This window comes from Gastrolobium bilobum, unplaced genomic scaffold (genome assembly GCF_033153095.1).
Source record: "Gastrolobium bilobum isolate Gb01-03AN ecotype WA unplaced genomic scaffold, APGP_CSIRO_Gbil_v1 utg1501, whole genome shotgun sequence".
In the NCBI taxonomy this organism is placed as follows: domain Eukaryota; kingdom Viridiplantae; phylum Streptophyta; class Magnoliopsida; order Fabales; family Fabaceae; genus Gastrolobium; species Gastrolobium bilobum.
The window spans coordinates 1-13,676 of NW_026898055.1; the positions used below are offsets into that span (position 1 = coordinate 1).

Genomic DNA, 13,676 nt, shown 5'->3' on the forward strand with positions numbered 1-13,676 from the left:
TTTACCCAAAATCAAATCTCTGCGGTTAACTCTCAATTTCCTGTAGTTTGCGATACTTGTGGTGGACCACACACTCCTGAAAATTGTGACACTATGGTAACGATTGATCCAGCTCAGGTTAATGGAATCTGGAATAACCAGAGGAGAGAAAATCCTTATGGAAATACGTACAATCCGAGCTGGAGGAATCATCCTGGTCTATCCTATAAAAATGGGCCCCAACATAATAATACGAATGTCCAACAAGCCCAACCTAGTCAGAAGGCCACATGGGAAGTTGCATTCGAAAAGATGGCCCAGTCTCAAACAAATTTCGCAGAAGAAACGAGAGCATCTTTAAAGAATCAAGAAGCTTCCATAAAGAATCTGGAAATTCAGTTTGGTCAGCTTGCCAAACAGATGGCTGAGAGGCCTCCAGAAACCTTTCCTAGTAATACAATTGTTAATCCCAAGGAACAATGTAATGCCATCATTACAAGGGAAAGTGTGGAAATACCAATAGCTGCACCGAGTAGTGAAAAAGATGCAGAGAAGGAAAATCCAACTGAAGAAAAAGTTGATGATCATGTCGATAGAGATGTCACAATTATTGGAGGACCATTAAATGACACCCCACGTAAAAAAGTAATAAAGAAGCCTTCTTTAGAAGAAAGAATGAAAGGGTTGGGGGATAACCCGTATGTTAAGGCTCCTTATCCTCAAAGGTTACAGCAGCACGAGCAGAAGAAAAATTTCTCTAAATTCTTAGAGATTTTTAAGAAGTTGCACATCAATATCCCTTTTGCAGAAGCTTTAGAGAAAATGCCATCATATGCTAAGTTTCTAAAAGAGATCCTAACCAAGAAACGGAAGCTCACAGTAAAAGGATCCACTATTTTGACAGAGGACTGTTGTGCAATCACGCAGAAGAGTTTGCCTCCGAAATTAAAGGATCCAGGGAGTTTTAGTATCCCTTGCATGATTGGCTTGATGACAATAGAGAGAGTTTTATGTGATTTAGGTGCCAGCATCAACATAATACCATTATCTATGATGAAAAAGCTGGGAATCACAGAAGTGAAGCCGATCAATATGATTCTACAACTAGCTGACTGCTCCACCAAGCAAGCATATGGAGTAATAGAGGACATACTTGTTAAGGTGGACAAGTTCATCTTCCCGATGGACTTTGTTATCTTGGATATAGAGGAGGACGCTATTGTTCCCATGATCTTTGGGAGACCTTTCTTAGCAACCTTTGGAGCACTAATTGATGTGCGTAAAGGTGAATTAATCTTAAGGGTGGAAGGAGAAATGGCTATTCTCAAAATGTTTGAAAAAAGACTCCACCACCTACAACTCAGCCAGAGAAAATTTTCTTTATTGAGGAAAAGAAGGCTGAAGAAGAAGAAAATAAAGATCATAAGCCAGATGAGAGTTGCAAGCCGGAGGTGAAGATGGCAAAGTCAAACAAAGGAAAGACTAAGTATAGAGTTCTTGAGGCCAAACCTTCTAGCCCATATGCACGAGAGTACTATTACGGCAAAGCAATATTTATGATAAAAGGAATGGCATCATCTTTGAATTCCGGCTACAAGCCGCCATGATTAATGAAGTTGTAACGTCAAGCTAATGACGTTAAACAAGCGCTCTTAGGAGGCAGCCTAAGAATTTATCGCTTTTAAGTTAATTATTTTAGTTTATTTTAGGATGCCAGCAGATTTTATTTTCTTTTTAGGACCATTTTAGTTTTATTTTTCTTTTGTTTATCTATTTTGATTAGTGATGACTCTGGTGATGTACAGATTTTATTTTCTCACTCTGTTATGAGCATGATTGCTACTACTGACTTTATCTGATGATATTTTTGAGTTGATGTGTGCAGTTCTTTCTTTTTGATTTATTAATTGCTGAGGACATCAAATTCCTAAATCTGGGAATGGGGACGTACCACACCATATATATAGTAGCAGTAGTAGGAGTTGGTACAACTATGATCCCTATGATGAGAAGAGCCGCAAATATTTTCAGGGAAAATTCTCTTCCTTATTCCTCTTCATTTTATTTTATTTTATTTTTTTTCTCTGTGTGGATTACTAAATCATGCTAAGTTAGAATTAGTCAGAAAAATTAATTTATGATGTGATGACTTAGAATATATTTTTTATTTTAAGAATAAACATTGATTGAGTTAGTCTAACAGTCAGTAAGAATAATAAAATTACAGTATGAGTGATTGAGAAAGAGCATAAATTACTGAATTGCACACATATAACCGTGAGGTTTGAGCCTAAACAGAAAAATTCTTTTCAGTGTGCATTTTACTGTTGAAAATATTACCAGAACTTGCTTTGTTTCTCCTTAAAGTAATTATTTGCATGCATGATTGAAATGATTGAGGCATTTTATTGTTTTAACTAGTTAGCCAAAAAGTCAACCATTATGATATCCTTTGTTTAGCTCCTTGAGCTTAAGCCTTTTCTGTTCTTAATACCTGTCATCTTAATTAGCCACTCTACATACATGTCTACCTTAAATAAAATTGGATTATAGAAATTTCATGGTAGGGTGTAAACATGAGTACTTCGTCATGTAATTCAAAAGTGATGAAAAAAGAGGTTAGGTGAAGGGAGCAAAAGCAAAGGTTGAAAAATGGTGAAAAATAAAATTAATTATTATTTATTGTTTCTATGCAAATAAAAGTGTTGAAAAATGAAAATGAAAAGGAGAAAAGTATTGGAGGTTGGAAAAAGAAAAGAAAAATACAGAAAAAGAAATAAAAGTGCTGAAAAAGAAAAAGGAGGAAGGAAAGGAGAAAAATGATTATTTTTTGAGTGTTTACACTTTACCATGATCTTTCTGTATTTAATTATTTTAGCTAATTTTTCCTTATTTATCTTACCTTCAGCCCAGCCCCATTACAACCTGAATAAAGACCTCTTGATCTTTGTGCATGTGAATTAATTATGGAAAGTGAGAATATTATCAAGCTTATGAAAATATTGAAACAATGAAAAATTGAGTGAAACACTTACCCTTAGACAGATGAGTGATGAGTGACTTGATATATCTAGTGAGGGATGTGTTAAAACTCAATTTTTATGCTTGATTGACTGAACTCATACTTCGATTTTATAACTTACTTACTTTCAAGTCTGCTTAGTTAATTGTCTGTTCTTAAAAATCCTATTATTTTTTGTCTAAGTCTGATCATTCATAAATTGATGTATTGCCTAGTTTTATATTAAGCATGCTTACATTATTCCATGTTTTTAATTCAATTCATTGCTGAGGACAACAATGAGTAAATCTGGGAATGTTTTGATAAGTGTCTAAGACACTATGTTTTATGGCTAAAAAGAGTTCAAATAATGACTAAAATAGTTAAAAATATAGTGTTAAAACAATAAAATAGTAAAACAGAATGAATTGTCAACAAATAAACAAATTCTAAATATTTGTTGTTGTTTAAGGTTGTTGAGACTGGAATACTGGAATAACAAAGTAACAAAACAAGGCAACGAATCCGCGGAGCAATGGAAAATCAGAAATGAAATAATAAATAAAATAAAAATTGTAACGCTAGCAAAGTTGCTAGCTAGAGCTAGCAAGTAGGCGAGCAGCTAGCAAAGTTGCTAGCTAGAGCTAGCAAGTGGGCGAGCAGCTAGCAAAGTTGCTAGCTAGAGCGAGCAAAATGGCCAGCAGCTCGCTAAGGTCTTAGCATAGGCGACTGATGGAGCGAGCGGATCAGCAAATTAAAGCCCATATTTTCCCTTTAAATACAACGCGAAGGAAGCCGTAAAAATCATTCTGGAACGCGAAAAAAGAAGGCACTCAGAGACGAAGCGAAGGAAGGAGCATAAGCGTAGCACTGGATCGTGGAAGAGGAGAAGGAATGAGTCAACTCTGCACCATTGATCATCACTTTTAGACAAGTTTATCATGAACTCAGTTTCTTTTACAGTAGATTTTAATTCTGTCGTTATGAGTATGTTAGGCTAAAATACTTTCAGTAGTTAGGAAGATACAGAACCAATGGGTTCTTAGTTGATGTTTGTTTATTCTTATGAATTACATTCTTGTTTCTAAATTATGCAATCAATCTGATATTTATGCTTAGTTTTATTTATGACTTGATCACTCGTAAATAAACACATGAGTCATATATGACAATAGGGATGTTGGTATGTGATTCTGATTGGTTGATTGCTGGAATTTACATGATCTAGGGATAGACTTGTGAATTTTATAACTGTGAGTTCTTGCGTTAATGCTTGTTTTATGAAAAAGTACTAAGGGATTAGGCTTTGGATTAGAATAAAGAATTAAATTACCAAGGGATTGGGATTTAGTTAATTATAGAAAGAGCTGTTAATAATTTAATCTTGGATGTAATCGTAAGAATAAGCAAACTCGTTAAGAAACCATTGGGGAAGTTGAATCCTAACTACGCCTTTTTATTGAAAACTTAAATCAATTTCTTTTAGCTTTAATTAATTCTGAATTAAATTTCTAAAATATTAAAAACCAAAAATAAGTTTATAAATTCTGTTTTTACTTTAATCACAATATTCTCAAGAAAACCTTTAATGATCGATCCAACTTTAATTAAATAAATAGATTATTGCTTGGTCATCAGTCCTCGTGGGATCGACAACTCTACTTTATCACTTTATTACTTGTACGACCGGTGCACTTGCCGAGTTCGTCAACAGCTACCATATACCTACTAATTATATTTCCTTGACAAAAAAAATATCTCCTCTAATAAACGCCCGCTAAGAACCCACTTGCAATTACAATAATACTGTATTAACATGAGCGATTCATCGGAAACAAATTATGGGGCTAATTGTGTCACAAGGTTACAATTAAATATTAAGATTTATTAATCTCTTTTAATAGAAGATAGCTTGCCTCATGCATAGAAACAAATTATATGAATCCCATCATTTTTTAAAAATAAAAAAAATAAAAAAAGAATGACATAATTTTTTATGCCTCACTAGCATAAGATAATTGTCTACTATAAAAGGAGATAATTTAAACCCTTAAATATTTGTTATTAATGACAAATGCATCCTAATAAAATTATTGTCTTAGCAATAGCTCCAAAATTATTAAGGAGAAGCTCCGCTGCAATGACTCTTATTATGGAGGTAAAATACTCTCGTGCATTAGTATCATATCATGTGAGATGATTTTAATTATTTATAAGTAAATTAATAGTGGTGATCTTATTATTCTCTTTTTTAATATTTTTTTTAGGGTTCGTTTTTTCTGCAGTTATTGCAGATAACTTATCTGCAGTAAGCCAATACGACGTCGTTTTGAGACGGAAATCATGGTGTTTTTGTAATTTTAATTTATTTCAGGGTTATAATAGTCTTTATATTCATATTTTTTTAAGATTTTAATATTAAAACGACGTCGTTTTGAAAATAAATACAGATAACTTATCTGCATTAACTGCAGAAATATTTTTTCCTTTTTTTTATTCTCCATCACCATTAATTTATCCATGATGGTTAGAATTTTTCCAAAAAAAATGATCATGTTAAACAACACATGAGATTATCCATTCTCTCAAATACAAATATTAGTCCCTCCAAGAAACATATTGAAACATACAAGTAAAAAGTCTTTAACAATTCACCAAAAAGAATAAAATCTTTAACAATCTTAATTAAAAAAGGCAGGGACTTGATGTATTATTTATTCTTCAAGTTTAATGGGCTCTTATGTGAGGGGACGTATCGGATAAATATAATATAAAAGTTTTAATAAAAAAAAAAAAAAAAAAAAACCTTTGCTTATTAGCTTAAAATTTTGAATTCGATAATTTATAGTATAGAGACTCAGTTGAGTCATCGCCTATACTTTCCGGTGGAATTTACTTTGCATAAGGTGGAGAAAAAAAAAAGAAAAAGAGAGTTCAATGACTCTTGTGTAAAAAGAGGTGTATTAGAGAAATTATATATAAAACCGCCTTCACCAACTTTCCCCTCTTTCTTTTGCAAATATTAATAATCGCAATTAAGAACTAAATATGAACATGAATGCGTTCTGACCTCCTAGGCTTGGCCCATATTTGAGCGAAAACATACAACAATTTGCAATCTCATCCAAGACCATACGGCTACTTCATAAAGGCCCATTCCATAAAACAGTATTAACTAGTTTTCTCTTGGGTTTTAGTCTTTTAGACATGAGTCTTGCATTGAGGCCTACCAAGTAAAACCAAATAAAGCCTATCCGAAGTAAAACAAAAGACGAAGGGTGTTTCACATCCCGGGTTATATAACCCAGAAAGAAGAATTGAAGACCTCCTGGAATATATATTTTGATGATGATAAATAGTTTACAAAAAGTCTCAAATTAAACATGAAGTTTGAAGATATAAATAGTTAGGTATTTTTAAATATTTTGTGACTCACAATATTATATAGTATCTTCGTAAGTTCCAATGCATAACATTGCATTTCATGCATTTAATTTCATAGTAAATAATAATGATTAATTTTGTTTGTTATGGTTAAGTTTTAAAATTTAAAATAATTAAACAAATATTATAAGAAAAATAAAAAGTAAACCAAATACAAAACAAAGTAACTTTACCATTAAAATAAAGTGCATGCATTGTTTTATTCATCAGGTCACGTGGATGTAAAAGTTGCTTTAAAAAATAATAATAATAATATTTGTAAAGCAAATCAAAGAATAGCTTTTCAATTTCAATTTGAAGTGTATCACGTGAAGTTAACTTTTGGGAGTTATTTTTTTTAAAACAATATAATATATAATAGTAATAACTATTGAAAATAAAGAAAAGTAAAGCTATCAGGTCAATGGTTTCAAAATAAAAAGTTGACGTGGGTGGTTTCTTTGATGAAACAATATAAAAGTAATAAAAATAAAAATAAAAGGCTTTAAAATCAAAATAAAAAAGAAAGAAGCTACGCGAACCCTATTCTCAAGAAAAGCTCTCCAAATTTTGTGATTTTGCACTATGCTCTTTCTATCGCATTCACTCTGCAGAAGCTCCCTTTCGTCCATGTATGCTGCACTCTTCTTCTTGAAAATACCCGCTGGTAAAACAAAAAGACTTCGATCACTTTCTCTATCAAAAACCTTCACATCTTCTCTCTCATAAAAAGTTCAGTTCAAAAATTTTCTTAGAAAAACCAAGGCATTAAAGAAAACCATTTCAGATAGATTGAGTTTTTTTTGGGTTGCGCTTATTGCTGGGTTTTCTGGATGCGCTCTGTTATGATTCTCTTTCTTGGACGCGGTTTGTTCTGGATCTTTATGTGAGATCAAGTCAGTGAGTGGGTGTGACTTCTCCAAGTTATTCGAGAACACACTGGATCAAATGTTCTTTCGTAGTGTTCCTTTTTGGTTCTTTCTTGCGGGAGCCAACTGAATCAAATTTTGGAGCTTTTGGTACATCTCTTCTCAGTGGAAATTTTCAGGTTCTTTAACTGAAATATTTGGGGCTTTTTACGGTATACTCAAGAAACTCAAATCTTTAATGAATCTTTGATTTGAAGCATTTAATCTGAAATTTCTAGATCTATTATTCATATGCTTTAAAGATTTTGAGTGGTATAATCTGAATATTAAATCTCTTGAGTTGTTCATTGATTTATGGATTTATTATTAAAATTCTGAATCTGATTTTTCTATTCTCATTGTGATATTTTTTGTTTTGTTGAGATATATAGTCTCACATTGGTTGTATGTGCAACTAATGTGGAGTTTATAGGACCTTAGGCACTCCCACCCTTTGAGCTAGCTTTTGGGGTGGTGTATCCCAAGGTTATTTACATGGTATCAGAACCTCGCCGCCTCCCACTTTCTCTTGTGGCGTTTCTTAGCACAGGTAGGCTGGGCCTATTGCATTGTCCACTCTTCAAGCCCAATGGGCTCTCGTGTGAGGAGGCGTGTTGAGATATATAGTCTCACATTGGTTGTATGTGCAACTAATGTGGAGTTTATAAGGTCTTGGGCACTCCCACCCTTTGAGCTAGCTTTTGGGGTGGTGTATCCCAAGGTTCCTTACATGTTTAAATTAGATTTCTTGGTACTCATTGATTAGAAAATTAATTGTGTAATATCCAAGCTCCTTGGTGCATTAATTTTAGAGATTTTAATACATATGTCATTGGTTTAATTTTCTGCATATGGCATAAATTTGTGGAGCTTAGTTTGATATTACCGTGATATATTTGGTGTGATATGACACTGTATTTTTGGATTATTTGACTTGTTACAGTTCTAAAAAATTATGTATTAGTTGTTAAAGTGGAGTAGTTGCGTGCTGTAAATTTGTCCTAGGTGTGTGGGTGCAACCGTGTGGGTTGACGACCTTGTGCTTGGCTTGAGAGTGTGTCTCAAGGCCTGGAGCCTCGAGAATCCACTAGGGAAAGTGGAGGTCTTGTGGTAGAGGAGTTGGTGAACTCCGTGGGTTCAACTTGAGAGTATTCTCAGAGCTTGGAGCAGTGTAGGCACTAGGAAGATTTTTGATATCTTGTTTGATTGCTTGTGTGACGCGTGTTTGTAAAACAGGTACACTTGTGATAAATAAAATATCTGCAACGACTTCAGTCTGGACGTAGCACCCTACTTAGGCTTAGTGGGTGTGAGCCAGGACATATCGTGTGTCCCTTGTCTCTCTGATTTAATTTCTGAATATTTTGTTTAGAGACTGACAGTTACATTGATTCTGGTTTGAAAGTGTTGTAGCACCTTATAGGTTTTGATATAATTGTTGTAGCACTTGAACTGTTTTTTTGGTATTTGGAAATTAATATTTTTCTATTTTGATTAAGAAAATTACACTGCTGCGTTTATACTTTATAAAATCCTAAGGTACGCATTCTGTTACTACATTGTTCTTAGCATTGTGAAAAATTATTTTGGGCATATAGGGACTGAAGAAAAATTGTGTAATTGTTTATTGAATTCAAAAAGTTTTTGAAAAAGTTTAGAACACCTATTTACCCCCCTCTAGGTGTTCCGTAAACGTCTTGTGTAAGAAGCCACTTGCCCAACAAGTGGTATTAGAGCTTCGTGCTCTGAGTGATTGGCCATTGCCAAAAAGTTAAAGATCTTATGGCTTCTTTCCATCAGTATATTCCTCTTGAGGGTGGTTCCACCTATCGCCCTCCGTTTTTCAATGAGATTGATTATCCATACTGAAGACAAGGATGCAAATTTTCCTTGAGTCGGTAGATCTTAAAATTTGGTATAGTGTAGAGGAAGGATATCAGCCTCCAACTAGACTAGATGACAATGATAAAAGTGTGCTTAAAAATTACACAGAGTTTACTAGAGCAGAATTAAGGAGTGCCCAATACAACTCAAAAGCAAAGAACTTAATAGTTAATGCACTTGGTATGGATGAATACTTCCGAGTATCTTCATATAAGACCGCACGTGAGATGTGGCTCATTTTAGAAACAACCCATGAAGGTACTGTTAGTATATGGATGTCCTAGAGACAATCTTTTGATTAGATTAGGACATAAGTGGATCTTTGTATTGTCGCAAATAAATAAAAGCATTCTTTATCCTGTTTCATATTTTGTCTCGATATTACTGTTAATATTATATATGAGTAACTGGATAAACCCATTGGAATAAAATAGGTATCTCTTGAGTATCTGTGATGAGATCACGATCATGAGGATTCAAGGATACTGGATGTTTATTCCTAATTTTATGTTCCTAGTCTAGAGACACTGAGAATGGGGATCAGCGATCTCGGGTAAGACTAGCACGACTTATCTACTTGTATTTGGATACAAGGTAAAGACCTCATGAGCTACAGATATGGAGATGTCTTAGCTAAAGTCGTGGGTGGATCTATAAGGGTATAGCTCGCACTGAACAGACCCACAAAAGAGACTCTATGAGGAAATCTCACAGAAAGTGTCATTAGAGTAGTCTCTTTATATTTGGGTATGTCTTTCCTTAGACCAGAAGTTATTGCATAGACTATGTTCTAGAAGGCATGCTTTGACTGTATACCTCGTCTGCCTGAAACATGGAGACTCATAGGTATACTGTTGGGCTTGTCCTGAAAGAGCACATGGCTATGGTGATAAGCTGAAGGAATTTGTCAAATCTCTGTGAGAGATTAGGTTATCTGTAAACCGGAGAAATCGGGATGACATTTACAGGGACTCGGGAATCTATGCATAGTAAAAGAGATCATGAGATGATCTGCCTTTAGAGTCAGTAAATTGAAGATTCCCTATTTCGAATAAAGCTTACCCTAAACCGCAAGGGTTGATACGTTTCCTTACCCTAGGTTTTATGGGAAGGTAACCGAGACGAAAGGAAATACATACGGCAACCAAATATGTGTAATAGGATGATCAAGTCATTAATCTAACTAGTTCTGGGGCAACAAAGCATTGCTAGTGCTCTGTGTTGTCATTAGATGGGTTGTGGGCTTATTGGGCCCAAACCCATTTATGTCAGTGGCTATGTTGGACCTAATGGGTCACACGCTAACACCTAATTGTCTAGATGAACTAGCATTAAAGGTATTGGGCCTAATAATGGTCATTAGTCCAAGAAGTAGTTTGGAAGTCCACCTTGAGGGTGGATGGCGCATGGATCACAGTAATGGGCTTGGATAGTCCAAGACACTACTAATTAATTTAATTGGTTAAATTAATTATCAAACATTTAAATTTTGAAATTTGAAATTTGAATTTGAATTTTGAAATTCGAATTTTGAATTTGAAATTTGAAATTTGAAATTTGAAATTTGAATTTTGAAATTTGAAATTTGAATTTTGAATTTGAATGTTTGAATATTCGAATTTAAATATTTGAATTCAAATTTGAATTGGCTATGAAAAGTTGTTTCATAACAAAAGGATAAGATAAGATCTTGTTGGAACAAATCACTAGTATCAAGAGGAGATCTTTTGGACATGATCCAAGAAGATTGGGGCGCTGATTTTGGCTGTTGGTGAGTGTCATTTAGTCATCAAAATCAGCTCCAAAAAATACGGTCTGTTGGGAGAATATTTGAGTGAGTTGATTCAAGTTTGAATGCAACTACTCAAACGTATCTGGACTCCTTTTGGGACTGAATGGGGCGCACAGTATGAGTGGTCATGTGATGACCATCAGGTCAGAATCTTGATTAGATAAAGACCTTATCTCATAAAGATTCAATGGAGAGGTTGTTGGGAGTTTTGAATTGCAACAACTCTTTTATCTCCTCATTTGTTGTGCGCCACTTTCATGGGATTTTGAAGTGAAAAATCTGATTTCACTTATTTATTCCCTCACTCTCTTGTGCAATTGTGGGTGTTCCTCCTTACGGTTGTTTGAGAAAAGACCTAGCCATTCTCTCCTCCTTCCATGCGCCACCTTGTGAGGTTTTCTCTCTGAAAACATCACTCTTCTAAACACATTTGCCTAGCCTCCTCTTTCATACATTGAGCGCATAGCAAGCCTCATTGTGGTGATCAATTGGTGGTTCTACAAGAAGGAGTTCTTGCATCTAGACGCGGGTGGTGTGGATCAACGTTAGAGGGTTTGAATCCTTCAGACCTGACCTTGATCATCTTGAAGTTTCACGAACAAGGTATAATATACGTCTTAAAGCACGTATCTTGATATGCATGTGTGTTCCGCTAGCGAAAATTTTTGTTTTTTCCTATCACATGCCTCGACCTTCAAGGTCATTTTTACTTTCAGGTACTAGTGAAGTAAAGTGTTCTAAACAAAATGCATTATCTAGAAAGTTTGAGCTCTTTGAGATGTATGAGGGTGAGTCTATATTTGACGTGCAAAAACGTTTTATGCATATAGTTACTTCAATGAATGCTTTAAATATTTTTCATGATGATGAACTGTTAGTTAACAAAATTCTGAGATGTCTTACTAAGAAATGGGATGCAAAGACTTCGACAATCTATGAAGCTAAAGACCTCTCCACAATGTCAATAGCTACCTTATTTGGAAAGCTTCAGGAATACGAGTAGGAGTTAAACAGAAGGGCTAACCGTGAGCTTAACAAGAAGAAACTAAAGGGATTAGCTCTCAAGGTATCATATCTCATTCAAAGGAAAGCAAGGAAGTAAGAAAAGTACTGATACTTCTTCAAGTGAATCAAGCACCGGTGAAGACGATGAAATGACAATGTTCGTGAAAAAGTTTAACAAGTCATTCACCAAGTTCTTCAACAAAAAGTTCAACAAAAGGAGAAGAAGGGCCAACAACCCAAGTAGAAAAGAAAGAAACTCAAACAATGCTTGTTTTGAGTGTGGAAAGGAAGGTCACTTCCAAAAGGACTGCCCAAACAAAAAGAATAAATATGACAATAACAAGTTCAAGAAAGGTAATAGCAAAAAGAAGAGAGCTTACATGGCATTTTCGAATGACACTTCAAGTACTACAAGCTCCTCATCAAGTGAACAAGCTAACCTTTGCTTAATGACACAAATTGAAAAAGATTAAATTGAGGTATATTCTAGCCATTCTTCTAGTTCTATGTGGGATTCCGATTCGGTATGTGATTCTAATTCAATGTGTAGTTCTAGTTCCTCTTGTGATACCTCTTCTATGGTTGGTCCATCACATGATGATTTGTTGTATGCTTATAAGTGTTTGCAAGTTGAAAATGAAAAATTAACCTCTAAGGTTAAGAAAATAAAAAATGAGAAAAATTGATTGCAAGACAAAGTTGATAGTTTGACCACCATTGTAAATGATCTAATGAAAGACAATGAGGATCATAAAAATGAAAATATTTTTATGAATTGTCTAGTTGGATCGTGTGATGATGTGAACCCGCCTTCCACTATTTCATGTACTAAATGTGTTGAATTATCTAATGAAGTTGTTAGGTTGAAAATAATGGTTGATAGAATGACTAGTGGGAGAGACAACTTAAATGTCCTCCTTGGTAGACAAAGGGCTGAGACTACTAAACATGGACTTGGTTTTCAAAAACCTCCCTTTGCTCAACCAAGAAAGGCAAACCAATATCCTCCTAGGTTAATGTCTAAACTACCATTTAAGAAATGTACATATTGTTGCGTGAGTGATCATCTTGTATCTCAATGCAATATTAAGAAATATGGCCTAAAAGGAACTAATCTTAAGTGGGTTCCTAAGAGGACTATAAATGTGAGCAACATTGCCTCAACATCTTATGGACCTCAACCTAACATATCTAGCATGTTCTTTAGCCCCAAGGTTAAGAACATGATATATATTCCTAAGAAAACTTAGCGAGCATGTATGCATCATGTGCCATGGACTGTTTTATTTGATAAATCTTTTTGCACATGATATCTAATTGCTGTTTGGTGTTTAATATGACATGCATAGACAATTTTTAACACATCTTATGTTATATATGTTCAATAAAAATGTGCTATATGTGGATAGAAAGCTTACTTCTTGCACTACATTCCTATATACTTAAAAAAATTCTTTGTTTTACTCTTATATTCATTTCTATCCAAATAGGACAACAAGCTCATTTGCAACATCTTCCTTTGAAAAAATGTCAATTAGCAATTTTTGATGAAATATAAAAATATTGTGTAAATTAGATTACATGTTTTATATGATAAATACTTGATCTTGCTAATGTGCCTAGAAAGGCAAGTGTGGAAGATTATGTTGTAGGTGTTTAAGAGAAATTGGAAATGAATGAAAAG

General features: G+C 34.2%; 1 protein-coding gene across 1 annotated transcript; it reads left to right on the plus strand.

Moving 5' to 3' along the window:
• The first annotated feature begins 93 nt into the window (after positions 1 to 93).
• LOC133312474 (uncharacterized) lies at positions 94 to 11,990 on the plus strand. Its single transcript, XM_061513674.1, has 2 exons — positions 94 to 1,264; positions 11,704 to 11,990. The coding sequence occupies exons 1-2, from the start codon at positions 94 to 96 to the stop codon at positions 11,988 to 11,990; spliced, it is 1,458 nt and encodes a 485-aa protein (XP_061369658.1).
• The last annotated feature ends 1,686 nt before the right edge of the window (positions 11,991 to 13,676 follow it).